Raw genomic sequence first — 17,950 nt, 5'->3', positions numbered from 1 at the left:
GTTATCATTACTTTCACACTCTCTCACATTATTTCTCTATATTTCTATTTATTTATTTATTTATATATACGTATTTTTTGTTTCTTTTTCAATTATTTAAAAAATCTCTACACAAAACTTCCTGAATACGTTCAAGAAAATAACTTTTCGACGTCTCAGGTACCGCAATCCTTATTATATTTTCTATTATCAGTCTTACATCATTCATACTTGTGTATATATGCATGCACATAAGGTGTTCCATAGGGGAGGTTTTTGCTAAAATTCATAAACTTGTTGTTATTATCATTAAAATAATTCAATAAGGAATTTAGATAAATTTGTATAATGTAAATTAAAATCTATTGGTAACATTTAACAACGATAAGTAAATGGTATCTTTAATAACCAGAATAATAATAATAATACAGAAATATTACGCTTTTAATATAATTCCTATGATTCGTATAAATTATTGAATTGCCAAAAAACAGTTCCTAAGTTGAATTTTAAATTTGTAACATAATAAAATAATAAATTATTTATAACATAATTTTATATATATATATATATGTATATATTAATTAGGATAATTATTTAAATTATATTAATTATACTATAATTAACGACATATTAGCCCAACAGAACGCAATATTTATCGACATTTAGATAAAAAATTAATCATTTTCCTTTTACTAGATCATCATAATAATTCTAAAAAAAACAATTTTCCTATCGATTATTAAAATTTAGAATTTTGTTTTATCGCGATAATTCGAAAAGAATACATTTCGTCGGCCATTTTACAGAAATTTCTCAAATAATATACACGGTACAACATTAATAACAATTTTGTTTTAATTAATAACGTAAAATTACATATTCCAAATTCGTGTTTGTATGAATAATTATTTTGCTTTTCTTTTTTTCTTTTTTATTATTATTTCAATTATAGAAACATGTTTGTGAAATTTAGAAAAAAATCTCCTGGAACAACGGCCCGTACATACATACATCTCACACGTATTGGTATGTTTATTACAAAATTTATAGAGCATACAATTGTTTGTACATTTAACAGATCATTGAACGACCGCTTTAACCGTAGTTACGTTGCTTGCTATCGGCGGATGACTCGCTCCTCCCAATGGTCTGTAAAAAACGATGAAAAAGATAACAAAAATTTATCACTAATTATTTCTTTTCTTTTTTTTTTTTTTTTTTTTTTTTTTAAATCGGATTCGACGAATAAAATATTTTTTTTTTATCCAAGTGTGTTCCAAAGAAAAAGAAAAAATAAATGAAATAAAAAAAAAAATAAAAACAATATCGCAACGTAAACGTAAAAGTTCAAATTAATTGGCAAAGTATTATCCTAATTAAATTTGAAAAAAAATAAATAAAGAAATAAATTAAATTACAACAAACAAAATAGAAAAACTTTGAGATAATTTAAGAAAAAACGTAAAAAAAAGAAAAAACGAGGGGATTTTTTTTTCTTTATTTTTTGTTTTTAATTTTTTGTTTTTCTTTTAGGATTAATACTCCACAATATACTCTGCTTTTGTACATAACTTTTATTACGAAGTAATTTGCTTTGGACAAGTCTTTCCATTTATTACAATTTTCTTTTTTCTTTTCTTTTCTTTTTTTTTTTTTTTCTTTTTCGTTTAAACCCTTCTCAACTTATTTACAGTCAATATATTATTATATCCTGTTAATTGTTGTGAGAAAAAAGACAGATGGAAGAAACACTTGTTTGTCGCGCTTAAATCGTATTTTTTTTTTCTCATTTTTAAATCATACCCAAATGTGTGTGTGTGATATATATATATTATATATTATATTTTCTCACCCTAAAATAATATCTACAATCGTACCGGTGATTATTTGGCGAATAATACCTAAATTTCCCACGAAAAGTAAATAAGTATGACGGTGAAAGATTAAAAAATAAATAACAAATGTGCTGATACGTTTAAGTAACTAATCGATGCACCGATTTCGTATAATCAAAACGTCAGTATAATTTACGTTCAATCAATACAAAATTTCGACTAAGTAAACAATCATCGCATATTTGCATTATTAATTGTATGTAATAATAATATGTAGTCGAAATAAGATGGAGAAGTGAAAAAACTGCTAAATTGTGCAATAAGTGTAATAGATTTACCGGTGCAAGATTAACTATGAAAACGATCATCATTGAATTGCACTACTTAGAAGTATCATTTTGCTATTTGAAACGATCGAATATATAATATTCTCATTTAAATTGTAAAGATAAATGAAAACTATCTTCTAAATCATTGAATAATTAATATCTTTTTTTTTGGAGAGAAAAAGTATCACACACAATTCGTTAATCATAACATCGACAAAATTTGACTAAAATTTTAAATAATCTTATAAGAACAACAGCAGCGCATTTATATTTTTATCTAACCAACATGGTAAGTATTTATATATTTATATATATGTAATCTAAATCAAAACTAGATTATTATTATTATTGTTATTATTATTATTGTTATTATCATTATTATTATTATTATTATTATTATTATTATATAGTTTGCAAGGAGTAATAATTTATAAGCGTTAAACATTTATTTCTATTATCATTAGAATCCTCGCAAACTATTTGGAACATGAAAAAGTATAAGGAGCACCGCGTGTACTTTTATCGAGGAATGTGTATTTAATTGCTAATAAAATACCGCTTTTGAAATATATGTAGATGGGATCGACGAAGTACCACGTGCGCAGGCAAATTTTACAAAAATATTATCGATACCTCTAGACATTATGGTTCTGTTTTTTCTTTTTTCAAGTATTGCGTTACGCACTGTTTCCAAGATTTTAGAAATATCCTGTCTAGAAATATATGTGAAACGACTAGAAATTTATCTAACTTCGTGTCTTTCTATAAAATACCATATTGTTATCTAAGAAAATGTTTTTTCCAAGAAGTTGCATAAAAAATTTAAATATAAAATTTAAATATAAAATTTTATATATTATTTTTTAATTTTTCATTAGCGTCTAAATTTGGTATACTAGTTTAATTATATTTTTTTTTTTAAAGTGCTAGAAAGAATAAGATATTTATAACAAAGCACCTCAGAGTTCTTTCTCCATTCCTGAATACAGGCGTTGACATTTAACGCAATGTACGTAGAGATATATGTATATATAATACATAGTCAAAGGTATATATACAATATACATATACGAAAATGTATATATGTAAATATACAAATAAGTATAATACTATGTCACCAATGTGTGTGGTGATCGTTTAAACAGGACATTCGTATATCCTTAGCAAAATGTAGATGTTCCAATAACAAATATAATAATAAATAACTGCATACACAAATATAAAAGCACGTTCATATTCTAAATCAGCCATACTCAACCACTTGTTTTCTTGAACCACATATATTTGTTCACTACATTAAGTGGACCACAACATTGGTGTCACGTAAAACAAGATCTTATTGAAAAAAAAAAAGAAAAACACCTAAAAATCTGAATTGTTCATTCATACATGCCACAGTTTATGTTATAAAATAGTACCACATTTGTTCTGGCAGAGCGAATTGCCTGGAAAGTGAAGGCAATTATATAATTGTCGTCTGTGCCTATTTAATCGTCAATGAATTGTTGCCATAATTCCAAGATTATTTACTTTAACGTAGATAAATTTAAATTCTTGACTGTGCGTCTTGAGCTGCACATTAAATCTTGGCAGGCCACAGGTTGAGTATGACTATTCTAAATCCTCAAATAATGATTTTCTTTTATTGTAGTACTCCTTTTTGGAGTATAACCAATTCGACTCAATTATGACTTTACTTACTCGAGGCCCAAAGCCCAATTGATACCTTGCACTAGGAACAGAATTAGTGGTTGCCATCCAACCAACCACCTTATCCAATCCAATAATTGACCATACAATACGTGTGGTCGTTCCCATCTTTAAACATCATTAAGGTTGTTATGGCATATACATAACATAATAGATATAGTAGAATGTAAAGGAAATTTTATGTAAAAGGATACGGATTGCGGAACATTTTTTTCAGATCTACTTTTTCCTTGCAGTAAGGACATGTCTGCTTTTTCCCAACGATGCACCAACCTCTGATACAAAACTCATGAAAGACATGTTCGCAGCTAAGTTTGTACGTGTTTTCAATAACACCTTCTTCATGTTCAGAAACTAATAATCTGTTCCCACATACTGCGCATACTCCTGGCTCCAAAGTCCTTGTTGGCATACTGCCTGGAGTATAATACTGTAAATTATATTAATTTTTATAAGCGTCGTTAGAAAGTCATCATTTAATTCAACTGACTACTCACCCCAACGTGTGAAGCCATTTTATCGGCACATATTTCAGCAACATCTCTTCCTAAAACCCCAAAATAAAGGCCATAAAATAAGAAAAGTACTCCATAATCAATCCAAACTGCTGGCTTCGCATCAAATACAATATTTAAACCAAAAAATGTTGCTAACATTATAACATATCCAATTAAACCCAAAACGTAACTAAGCTTATAAACGAAGTAAAACCATTTATACACTAATCTGTAAAAAAAAAAATAAAAATATTATTAATTTATCATTCAATTATTGTAAATATAATAAAACTAAATTTATTATTTGAAAACGCGTACCTAGGAGTTGTACCTTGTATCGGTTTCTGAATTGCTTTTCTTACTACGAGTCCTGTTATACATGATGATACTAACCAGAGAAAAATAAATCTCCACCAGCGATTAATAAGACTTAAACCAAACGGGACTAGCCACATAACTATCAACGTTATTAACTAAACAAAAATAACAAATACGCATTCATTTTTATTGTGTCAAGAATATCAAAACTATGTCTAATATTATTAAGACGTACGTTTATTTTACCTGATATGATTTAAAATGTCTCTTTTTCCATTCAATTAAACTAAATTGTGTTATCATTAATGTTCCTAGTAATATTAGTACCATTTCTGCATGCATCGATTCATGACCTTGATGCTGCTTGTGCAGCTTTATATGATCCGCTCTATAAAAGATTATTTAATTACTCAGACTAAATATCTTTATTATAGATAGTAAATAAACAAAGCGAACTAAAAACTTATTTATTACAATCAATAATATATTTATATTATTAATAATAATTTACCTCCATTTTTCTTCTGGAGTCATATCCGCTTCGCTCTAAACAAATAAAATATATTATTTATTAAAAAACATTACAATTTCATGCATATAAATTACTAATTGAATTTTAACTTTTTTAAATAAATTAATTGCAAGCGTACAAATTTTATTTCCACTAGGAAATAAAATATAATAACAATAACAATGTACATTTTATGTTTCTCATGCGTTTTAAGAGGTTAGATTTCTTGTCTTAATATATGTTTAAATTTAAATCATTATTTTTAACTTATTGCAATATGAATTTAATGCAAAAATGTATACATACTTTATTTGGCATTATATGGATATCCATCTTTAATAATATTTTCACTTAACAATGGAAAAATAGAATTCAACGAACTGACATAATGCACTCGACGCTGTGTAACACATGTTAAGGTGCAATTCACACTGTGACGTGGAGACTAACTCATATATATAATAAAAAAATAATCATTAATTATTTTGATTTAGGTATCTATTATATTTTAAATAAATATTTGCACAATAAAACAATTAAAGATCGAATGTAACATATGTTATTTATTATATTTATTTAAATATATACAAATTTTTTAATGATATTTTATTATTCTTACAAATTTTAAATGTATACATTTAAATGACTAATGTTGTATCTTAAATTCCCACCTTAAAGAAGGACAGCCATATTGACTTTATAAAAAAGTACATTGTGTTGTAATTAATAAGACTTACATTAATATTAATTTTTAATAATAATTTTAAGAATAAATTTGTAAACGAAGGTTTGTACAAGTTGTGTAAGCTTTTTTTATAATTATTAAAGTAAAACAATTAATAAAAAATGAGAAATCATTTAAATCATCTATTATGAATAAAACGTGATTTAACTTTTTAACAATTCTTATGTAATGAAATATTATTTAAAGTGCACAAATATTTTACATATATGTAACAGAATATTCATTTATGATAATATTGAATATATTTCTTTCTTATATAATATCAGTAAAAAACATTTAAAGATTGTAATAAAAGTTGCCATTATATTGAGAATTTTCAAATAAGACTTGTATCAACAACTGTGTTAAAACAACTAATATAATAAGCATCATAAAATTAAAATATACATAATAATTAATTTAAAATCATCGTGCAATAAAAGACTTTCTTATTAAATATTCATTGACAGATGTTTTGAAATATCGCGCCATATGAAAAATCGAGCCGGCATAGTTACGTATCGATAACGAGAGTGGCGCTGATCTCGAACTCGTTCGTATTTCTTCGTAGATGTTCGGTCTTTGACGGTAGTTAAACCACGCCCATCGGTGGAGACCAGAGAGGGAAGCTGGTAACTCATTTCGTGAAGGAGCGACATGAGCGCTTGTACCGTTTATTGAGTGAGAAGGCGCGACGTAAAGAGACGGATTCCATTGCTGTAAAATACGCGCGAGAGATAAGTGTCAGCCGGTGTGTTACAAGAGTTCGGGAGTTTAGTGTTAAAGTGTGCCTGAAGTAGTGCGTGATTGGTTTCCTTCTGGACACGTGGTTTACAATTTTAGATTAAGTTTAGGAAGACGCTTAGGAAGAATATCAACCTAAGAAGAAAAAGAAGAAGAAGTAGAAGAAGAAGTAGAAGAAGAGGTAGTAGAAAAGGAAGAAGAAAAAGGATCATCATCAGCCTCGAGGAATTACTTTCAGTAAGTAACAAAAGATATAGAAAAATAAATCTAACGATTTTTAATGGTTATTATTTATTTCTTAAATATTCTAATAATTCTTACGTTAAAATGCACATATGCACGCATCTTCAATTACTTACGTTACAACTTTTAACTAGCACGATAAATTAAACATCATTTTTAAATCCTACCATACGCATCGATGCGTGTATACAACAAACTGTTCTACGTAGAGAAACATACGACACGCACCCGTGACGAATCACGGATCAAATTACATTTATTTCCTTTTAAAGATATTACTTTCCTCTCCTAGATGCACGCCTACAGTTTTTAACGATTTACATAAATACAAATTTTAGTTTATCTAACGAGATTATCATTTTGTTATATATTATTTTCAATTTATTCGACGCGTTAATTTTTTGGTATTTTCTTTTTTTTTTTTAGAATCTGTTTACGTAAATCCCTCTGTGTTTCTCGAATCGACTGAGGTTAGCTGTGATTACGTAGAATACGACGCGCAACGATGTTCACGTATGTAAGAAATTCAAAAAAAAAAAAAAAAAAACAAAACACATCATTTTCGCGGGTCTTAAATTTAAACAATTTTATTTCTTACATACAACACAACGCTATGTTTATTATTATTTCTTTATTTCTCCTGTTTCTAAGATTGTAAAAAGTATGTTACTTTCTTATTTATTTTGATGATTGGTATTTTTGATTTGGTGAAATTTGACAACAAAAAAATCTTCGTTTTTAAATAGAAATAAGAAGAGTTGAATTTGTGTTGTAGGATTTAACAGGTAGTCTTCTTATCTAGTTCGTTGGCACAGATCGAAAATATTTAGTCTAACCGGTGTGACCGTGAAAGTACCTTTTAAACGAGATAAAACTAAAAGGAGATGGTCAATAATTTTACTATCTTTCCAATATTCCATCTTATCGTTAGATCCAATATCGAATCCGTAGATCACGTTTATCTGTTGCATTCTATCTGTCTCCGATCTCATACCCTTTCATTTTTCGTATATATATATAATATATAAATGAATATGTACATAGGAAACTAATTTCTTTCGTATGATTTTATCTTGGATATTATTTAATAAAAAAAGATATTGATCGATTATGAATTATGTAATAACGCCATTTTATTCAACTTTCTTAGGATCGTCGTATATTTTTATTTTTATATATTTATAAATAATAATAGTTTTTATTTTTGGTTTATTTATAAAATACAATATATACTTTGTGTATAAAAGTTAGTATATTTATATTATTTTATTTTATATAAATATTACAAGTTGATCGATTATATACAATACTGCCATTTTTAAAAGCTTTTTTAGAGTAATTGTATTTTTATTTCGTATGTGTATAAATAATATAAAGTTTTCATTTTTAACATTTACTTATATACCGTATAAAAACATATATAATAACGTGAGATATTAAATTACTTCATATTTGATTTCATTAAATATAAATAATAGAAATTGATTTATTTATAGATTATGTAATACCGCCATTTTATTGAACTTTCTTCGGATGATATAATTTTTCTTTTCTCAAACATATATACACTTATACATTTATTTATTTATACACATTATATTGAATTCTTATTATATTGATTATATATCCAGAGTATATATATATATACACACAAACACATATTTTCCGTGTTGGCAAGAAAATACCTTCGCAAAACGGCATTCCTTACTGGCGTTGAAATAGAATATAAAAAGACGTGACACGTAACTCCGTTTACTTTTCATTTTAACATGTGCAATGTGCATATTAACGTAACGAATAATATTGCATTGTTGTATCATGATTACTCGAATGCATAATCGTTCATAATGCGTTACACATAATCTTAAACATAAACAAAATTGATCGATGGAAAAATATTTTTGTATTCAATCACAATCATGAATTTATAAATGAAAAACATTTGTGCTTCCATTGGGTTTGTTAATAATTTACTAAATAATGTACATAAATTATTTATTAAAAAAATAAAAGATTAATATTATTCAGGTATTATAATTATGAACCAATCCAATGAAGAGAGAGAGAGAATAAATAATTAATGAATATATTAATATAAAATACTAAAGCATTGAATAATTGCATAATTTCCATTGAGTTGCATTGGAAGGGTCTACAAACTCAATTTTAGAGTCAGGAAACTTGGTAGGTGTAAAGTTCTCCTGCTTGCTCGTAGATTCGGATGTTGTATTCTGTATTGGCTAGTGTCCAAGTTTTGGTTCTACTCTCACCATGTTTTCACTCCCAAGCTCTACTCTGCCATTGCCAATTCCTACTCGGTTGTGCTACGTGTTATCTCGTCTTCCACGAATGCAATGGTCTACGTACGAGAATCGTTTCTCTATCCTCTTTTCAAGATACGTGTATATTCTACACACAATTTTCTTAATCTATTTTAAAACTATTAATAATCAAATTGATCACGATCGATCGAGTCTCGCTCAATTCTAAATTTGGAATGGAAAATTTGTCATTCAAAATTTAACATTATAATTTCGATCAATACAAAATATTTCTTTTGGTTTCGCGTAATTTCAATAATAATTGAATTAATTGTAATATTAAAATTATAATATGAAATTATTCGATAATAATCTTAAGATTTAAAAAAATGTTATTAAAAATAGCATCAAAAGAAAAATCTGATACACCCTATATACACGTTAATATACCTGCGAGTGTATTAATTAACTTGCCGATAACGAGAGAATGAGTCAAAACAACAGAGATAATATAACGAAAACGTAAACACGCTGTGTTAGATAAAAGAAATAAACGATGAAGAAAAACAAAAAATTAGTTGAAAAAGTCTGGATCAACGAGTATACGCGCTAGTACAGGTGTATTCGTCAACCTGTTGATGACGAGGACGCGTGCATTGTGCAAAGAAGCGGATTAACTCTCATCATCGTTGGACTTTACGCATGGCTAGGTGACTTTTCTCCCACGTTCGACAAAACTTTTTCTATTTTTTTTCTTTTTTTTTTTATAAAAGCTTCTACGTAAGTACATCGTGTCCTCGATTTTTCTTGCAACTCCAGGTTGAATTTTTCAACAGTTTTTTCCCCGATAGTAGTAGTAGTAACGTTCGGTAACTCTGTTACTTGTCCAAGCTTCCATTTTAAGAATACGAAAAGAAATGTAATGATGCATTTATATACGTGCACGTATATACAACGTGTTATATATAGTGTAACATTGTTCAATATAAATAGAAGAAAAAAGTTTAACATAAATGGGAAGAATGTATAGAAGAAAATTGTAAAACACAACGTTATATTTTTAGAATTTCTATACATGTATAAAAGTACGATATATTATGATGTAACATTCATTATTTTCGATATAAATTAAATCAAATTTCATTATAAATAGAAGAAAATTGTAAAATAATATATTCGGTATTATCTAACAATAATATACAAGCTTTACGAATAGAAGAATAAGAGAATGAAAGAGAGAGAGAGAGAGAGAGAGAGGGAGAGAGAGAGAAAGTGTGTGTGTATGTGTGCATGTGTAAGAATGAGAGTGAAATACTCTATAATTTGTTTGTATTATATATTCATTATTAGAAGGTCGTGCCAACTCATATATTTATGTATATCTATGATTTCGTCGACTTGAACTGAACGCTATCGTTTTGTTAGTCATTAAAGATCTACAAAAGTTCGCATTATCGTTCAAACGTTCAAATTATAATTAGAAATAAAAATTTGACTGCAAATGATTATTATAGTTTAGTGCTATGTTATCTATAATTTTTTTTTTTTTTTTTTGAGTTTCTATCCAGTATTTAAATTGCTCATCTTTCGAGTGTTTAAATTTTAATACGAACACAAATGCACGAATTTAAATTTGTTTTTTCAAATGGAGAAGATCTACGATTTGTTTTTATATTTTTACAAATTATTTCTTTTTTTTTATGTATATTCATTTACTTTTTCTAATATTAGAATTGTACTAATTATATCAATCTAACGATAAGTGGTTCATCCATATTGCATTAACACAACGTGTGCACACGATTTGTTTTTTTTATTTATTTATATTTATTTATTTTTTTTCTTCTATGTTTATTAAATGTAATATTAAAAGTTATATTAAATGCATTAGAGATAATTACGAATATGTTTTATATTATATTTTAATTTTAAATATATATTCTTTATTTATTTTTCTAGTATATAAAAATTCGATCGTATCTTTTAAAGATAAAACATCGTTGCGTTAAAAACGTATAATACGAATTTTAATTGAAAACATTATAATCCACGAATGGTATAAACGCAATAAATATTTTAGAAAGATAGAGTTAAAAAAAAAAGAAATAATAAATATATTCATAGCGAGTTACAAGAGAAGGATAATAATAAGTAGCTTGTAAAGTGCTAAGGCATTCAAGGATGCGCTTCGTTTTTTTTTTATCACTCGTAATTAGTTAGCTTAACACATAACGGATATGTCAAGTAACCATTGGCTATTCTTTTGCATATATATATATGTATATATATTCTTAGACTTAACGTGTTTTGTCCCTTTGGTTAATTTTATTTCTTTTTTCTTTTTTTCCTTTTCCTTTCACAGTTTCCCCTTTTTTCTAAAAGTTCCAACGTTTTTCACGTAAATTCTGACTACAACTATTTTCCTCTCACGATTTTTTGAATACGTGTGTATAGGTGTATATGTGTGTACGTGTACGTGTATGTAAGAGAATAATATTTCGTAGAGAAATTTCTTGGGTATGAGTCAAGCTTAGATTATAGGATCCAGTCGAGATCCGATCTTCGAGATGTCTGGTTAGCGATCATTGACGCGTATCACGTTTGACGGCTAAACAGGAATTGCTATTTTTTTATTTCTTACTTTTTCTTTCTTTCTTTCTTTTTTTTTTTCTCTTTTTTTTTTTAACTGAGAGTAGCTGCTTATTAGAGAAAGAGAGAAGAAGAAGAAGAAGGGATGCTGTATTTACTGTAAATACGTATATTATACCAACTGGTGGGAAAACTGTGGCTCCTAAAGCTACTCTACACAGCTCCTGAGACAATATTACGTTTCGTTGTTATTTCTACAACAATTTTATATTCAAATATTTTCCAAGATTCTTAACGGAATTTATTTGTACGTCATTTAAAATTAAAGTGAAATATTATTTTAAAAGATATACCAATTTAATAATAAGTGGTTCATCCATATTACATTAAACAACGTGCACGATTTGTTTTTTATTTATTTATATATATTTTTTCTATGTTTATAATTAAAATTATATTAAAAAAATGGAAAAAGAAAAGAAAGGAATAATAATAATTATTAACAAATGTTGATTTATCATATCTCAAATAATTAATTATTGCAAATGTTTTAATTAGAAAAATAAATAAAAATAATTAATAGTAATAATAATCTATATTTATATTTAATTATACATCAATGTTATAGAATATATATTTTGATGTTAACAGGTTACTCCTAACATTATTTCCAAATATTTTCTACAACAATTTTTATATTCAAATATTTTCCAAGATTCTTAACGGAATTTATTTGTATGTCATTTCAAATTAAAGTGAAATATTATTTTTAAAAGATATACCAATCTAACAATAAGTAGTTCATATTACATTAACAACGTGTACGATTTGTTTTTTATTTATTTATATACATTTTTTTCTATGTTTATAATATTAAAATTATATTAAAAAAATAAAGGAAAAAGGAAAGAAAGGAATAATAATAATATTATTATATCAAATGTTGATTTATCGTATCTCAAATAATTAATTATTGCAAATGTTTTAATTAGAAAAATAAATAAAAATAATGAATAGTAATAATAATCTATATTTATATTTAATTATACATTAATGTTATAGAATATATATTTTGATGTTAACAGGTTACTCCTAACATTATTTCAAAAACATTCGTATTATATTAAATTATATATCACAAACTAAACAGCTGTTTCAAATGTTTCTTTACAGTTATATTTTCTACAGTTCTTTAACATACAAAAAGTTATAGAAAGTATTATAAGTAATTTTTATAATCGTTTAAGTTAGTACTTACTTATCCCTAGAATATACTCAACACACACACACACACACACATATATATATATACACATATATATATGTTAGATTCTTGATAAAATTCCTATCATCTTGGTTTCATGTCGGTAACTTCAAACGAGAGCCTTTCGATCGTGGAAAGTAAGTAAGATCTTCGTATTGCTACGACAAAATTGGATCACCACGGATAGTCAACCTCAATATTGTGAAATTTCTCTTTTCGAATATAAAGATGACACGTTTCGAGATCGTTCGTAAGATTTTTCTACTGATTTTTATTCTTAATGGATCTTGGAGAAAATTTATTACATGTTTATGCAATTTAAATTACGAATACTAAACAACAAAAAACGCATCCACCTAGGTTTTTCGTTTACTTTAACGTTAATTAAAATTTAAACACAGTAACGAAGATATATATATGTATATATATGTGTACGGTTTCTTTTTCTCTGACATGAGATAAAATAAGAAAAATCCCAGGAACCTCGCGAAGTGAAAGGATGACTACTTTTACGTATACAATCTTTTAAGATGACGCATAACTGCCGTTCGTCATTTCCGGTCTTTCAACGTAATACAGTAATATCACGATCCACGTCGAAAATGATCTGTTAATTTGATTTGATTATATTTGTAAAAACTTTCATATGAAATGAGAACGTGATTACTATCATAATTAATAATTAACGCGTACGTAATCATTTTATATACTAACTTATTAACAAATAAATTACAATATATATGTTTTTCAACAGTGATCATTTTGAATATACGTGAAACGTAAACTTCACCTATGAAAGAACTTGGTTACCGTATTTAAGTAAGAATTTCAAATACTCAGGTAGATAAGAGAAATGATGGCCTTAATATTTTTTTTTATTTTTTATTATCTTTTTTCCTTCTTCTTCTTCTTTCTTTCTTTCTTTCTTTCGTGTTTATTTCTTTTCATGCGGATTTATGCATCGTTAAGTTTCGCGAGCAAGTGCAACCGACGTTTATCGCACTCTTTCAGTTTAAAACTTTAATTTCATTACACCGCACCTTGAATCTCTAAACCAACCGAGAAAGTATAATGTGCATTTATCGTTACGGATCAATTTCAAATCCAACATAAATTAAATCGACCGTTCATCCGTGTGTTCAATATGAACAAAAAACAACAAAATCGATCAAAAACTGAACATCAAATATAATATGATTGATCAAAACGATTTCTTTCTAAATTAATATTAATTTATTGCTATATTCGATATCACACAATTATTTTTTTTTTTTAATTTAACCAAATATTATACTATTTATTATACAAATGTAATTTGACCAATTAATGGATAAATTATTATATATAAACTATCAATAGGATTAAGGTTAACACTGTAATAAAAATATTAATAATAATAAATCACAATAGTTGGTCAAATGATTTAAAATTAGTATTAATTTATTGATATTTCATATCATAATTCTTTTTTTTTTTTTAATTTAATTAAAAATTATTTTATTATATTTATAATTGCATTATTATTCGTATTTAATTATACAAATGTAATTTGACCAATTAATAGATAAATTATTATATATAAACTATCAATAGGATTAAGGTTAACACTGTAATAAGAATTTTAAAATTAGTATTAATTTATTGATATTTTATATCATAATTCTTTTTTTTTTTAATTAATTAAAAATTATTTATTGTATTTATTGCATTATTCGTATTTAATTATACAAATGTAATTTGACCAATTAATGGATAAATTTTTATATATAAACTATCAATAGGATTAAGGTTAACACTGTAATAAGAATTTTAAAATTAGTATTAATTTATTGATATTTTATATCATAATTCTTTTTTTTTTTTAATTAATTAAAAATTATTTTATTGTATTTATAATTGCATTATTATTCGTATTTAATTATACAAATGTAATTCGACCAGTTGGATGATAAATTATTATATATAAACTATCAATAGGATTAAGGTTAACACTGTAATAAGAATTTTAAAATTAGTATTAATTTATTGATATTTCATATCATAATTTTCTTTTTTTTTAATTTAATTAAAAATTATTTTATTATATTTATAATTGCATTATTATTCGTATTTAATTATACAAATGTAATTTGACCAATTAATGAATAAATTATTATATATAAACTATCAATATGATTAATATTAACACTGTAATAAGAATTTTAAAATTAGTATTAATTTATTGATATTTTATATCATAATTCTTTTTTTTTCATTTTTTTAATTTAATCAAAGATTATTTTATTATATTTATAATTGCATTATTATTCGTATTTAATTATACAATTGTAATTCGACCAGTTGGATGATAAATTATTAGTAGGATTAATATTAATGCGTTGTTGGAATATGTGTTAAGGTAATATCTTGTAATCATTAATAAATCATTAGAATATGAGTATCATCTTTCTTAGATTTAGTACAGCATAAGAATGTGGTTATCATAGTGATTCGTACGACCTACATAGTGACTATTACGTATACAGTTATTATCTATCTTACTGGCACACCATTCTCATATATTTACGCACACACATACACACATACACATGTTAACACAGGTATATATAAAATCCGCGGAATATGAAGCTTTACACACCGTGTGATGGCATTCTCGTCGATCAATAAGTATAAATAACCGAAGCGAATATGACTTTTGACGAAGAATTCAGGAAATTAAATGTCCGATGGTCAAATCAAAAAATACCCACGTTATATTTCCTATTCATTTTCTGGAAAATCCATCGAATGATAGAACCACGATTGCTCGTCCGATTAATAAATGAACACGAAAGTGCATCTTTGTTATTGTGACTTCGTTTTATTTTTTTTTATTTTTTTCCTGTTTGGAAAGATAAACAAAAGATTATTTTGAAATAATTATAACAAGTATTTACGTGCTGTTAATAGTAATACGTATTACAGTTGGTTTTAAAAATGTTTCTATTAACATTCCACTTTATTCTATTTTTATTTTACAAATAATTCTAATTTTAATATTAATGATAATAATTTTGTATTATTTTTTTTTTTATCTATTTGTTTATTTCAACATTATTTGCATTAAATTGTAACGAATGTAATATTTATTAAATATATAATATTAATAAAATATATTAAACAAATCTCTCGTTAAACAATGAAATAATAAACGTTCACGAGATGTTTGAACATTTCTAATTTTTTTCCAATCTTTCAAAAAAATCGAAACTTTAGATTAAAATATTTTTTATTTATTATTCTTCTCTCTCTCTCTTATCAGTCCCAGATTTTCTCACGACTTGACGACAAAATATTTCGAGGTAAGACCTTGGGCTAAGAAATCGATATCAAAGACTCTTTTACATCCCGAGCCTTTGTAGGACAGAAGGGTAGCAGGTAAATATGTAGAAACCCTTCGAAGTCATTCGAAACTCCGCCTGGTTATTTTTGTTCCACGTTTTCTTTTTTCTTCTTCTTCTTCTTCTTTTTTCCATTGTGAGTTTTAAAAACAAACGTCCCGTATAAGAGAAACTGTACAATGTAAACTACATTTATATTTTTACGAAGAAATAAATCTTTAATTTCATAGTTTTTTCAAAGAATAATTTTTCAAAGAAAGTTAAGAAAACAAACTTTCTTCCTTTCTCTCTCTCTCTCTGTTTGTTTTTTTAAAATTTGTAAAATTTGTGTTCGTTTGTTCGAATAACTAAGCACGATATTGTTGATCATTTGTGTCGTTTCTTTTTTTTTAACTTGTATTTTTATATTCATGACATAGAAATTAATTCGGTGCCATTTTTAAAAACAATTTAATATACGTTCGAGGCACCGAATTAATATCTAAGTATTAATGTTCAATTGTTATTTCGATTTCTTCTTTTGTTTTTTTTTTTTTTTTTTTGTAAAATTTGTTCATCTGTTCGAATAACTAAGCACGATATTGTTGATCATTTGTGTCGTTTTCTTTTTTTTTAACTGTATTTTATTTACGACATAGAAATTAATTCGGTGCCATTTTAAAAAATTTAATATACGTTCAAGGCACCGAATTAATATCTAAGTATTAAGTTAAATTATTTCGATTTTTTTCTTTTTGTGTGTTTTTTTTTTTGTTTTGTAAAATTTGTTCATCTGTTCGAATAACTAAGCACGATATTGTTGTTCATTTGTGTAGTTTCTTTTTTTTAACTTGTATTTTTATATTTAGGACATAGAAATTAATTCGGTGCCATTTTTAAAAACAATTTAATATACGTTCAAGGCACCGAATTAATATCTAAGTATTAATGTTCAATTGTTATTTCGATTTTTTTCTTTTTGTTTTTTTTTTTTTTTTGTAAAATTTGTTCATCTGTTCGAATAACTAAGCACGATATTATTGATCATTTGTGTCGTTTCTTTTTTTAACTTGTATTTTTATTCATGACATAGAAATACTTCGGTGCCATTTTAAAAACAATTTAATATACGTTCAAGGCACCGAATTAATATCTAAGTATAATGTTCAATTGTTATTTCAATTTTTTCTTTTTGTTTTGTTTTTTTTTTTTTTGTAAAATTTGTTCATCTGTTCGATAACTAAACACGATTATTATTGATCATTTGTGTCGTTTCTTTTTTTACTTGTATTCTATATTAGGACATAGAAATTAATTCGGTGCCATTTTTAAAAACATTTAATCTACGCTCAAGGCACCGAATTATATCTAAGTATTAATGTTCATTGTTTTTCGATTTTTCTTTTTTTGTTTATATATTTAATTCTAAATTATTGATTATTCGTTAAATTACCTACGCGGATGAATAACTCGTGTAACAAAAATAGGCTAACGTGTAAAACTTGGTCGTGGGTTTACCGCAAGAGAAAAAAAGGAGAACAACCAAAGATCAAATCACTTCGAGTGAAGAATTTAAAAAAAAGA

The 17,950-nt window shown here is 25.8% G+C and overlaps 2 protein-coding genes across 6 annotated transcripts in view; one reads left to right on the top strand and one right to left on the bottom strand.

The window, feature by feature from the left end:
* Positions 1-996: 996 nt before the first annotated feature.
* On the bottom strand, positions 997-5,609 carry LOC122524167 (RING finger protein 121). 3 transcript variants are annotated; one of them, XM_043646267.1, is made up of 8 exons: positions 5,489-5,609; positions 5,183-5,217; positions 4,918-5,059; positions 4,672-4,826; positions 4,354-4,582; positions 4,051-4,286; positions 3,848-3,964; positions 997-1,131 (listed from the first exon to the last, which is right to left on the bottom strand). In XM_043646267.1, the coding sequence occupies exons 1-8, from the start codon at positions 5,513-5,515 to the stop codon at positions 1,062-1,064; spliced, it is 1,011 nt and encodes a 336-aa protein (XP_043502202.1). In that variant the 5' UTR covers positions 5,516-5,609; the 3' UTR covers positions 997-1,061. The 3 variants fall into 3 exon arrangements, with proteins under 3 accessions (XP_043502202.1, XP_043502204.1, XP_043502205.1); XM_043646269.1 differs by lacking the exon at positions 997-1,131 and adding an exon at positions 2,661-3,769; XM_043646270.1 differs by lacking the exon at positions 997-1,131 and having other exon boundaries at positions 2,661-3,964.
* Positions 5,610-6,500: 891 nt separating this feature from the next.
* The window catches only part of LOC122524490 (protein kinase C and casein kinase substrate in neurons protein 1), a 59,868-nt gene continuing 48,418 nt past the window's right edge, over positions 6,501-17,950 (top strand). For 2 of the 3 annotated variants that reach the window (XM_043646803.1, XM_043646801.1), the window contains exon 1: positions 6,501-6,887. The gene's annotated coding sequence lies outside the window, so the exon portion shown is untranslated. The remainder of the gene's footprint in view (positions 6,888-17,950) is intronic. The other variant, XM_043646804.1, reaches the window with a different exon arrangement.

The sequence above is a fragment of the Polistes fuscatus genome, unplaced genomic scaffold, assembly GCF_010416935.1.
Source record: "Polistes fuscatus isolate 324 unplaced genomic scaffold, CU_Pfus_HIC Scaffold7, whole genome shotgun sequence".
NCBI lineage: Eukaryota > Metazoa > Arthropoda > Insecta > Hymenoptera > Vespidae > Polistes > Polistes fuscatus.
Note: the sequence above shows the minus strand (reverse complement) of the source record. Positions and strands in the feature narration are given on the sequence as shown.

Excerpts from the sequence above, each read along its gene's own strand:
- LOC122524167 (XM_043646267.1), bottom strand. The coding sequence starts at position 5,515 with ATGGATATCCATATAATGCCAAATAAA. Across the intron at positions 5,218-5,488 it reads TCCATATAATGCCAAATAAA|AGCGAAGCGGATATGACTCC; the intron begins GTATGTATACAT and ends TTATTTGTTTAG. Across the intron at positions 3,965-4,050 it reads AAAAAAATGTTCCGCAATCC|ATGGGAACGACCACACGTAT; the intron begins GTATCCTTTTAC and ends TGATGTTTAAAG.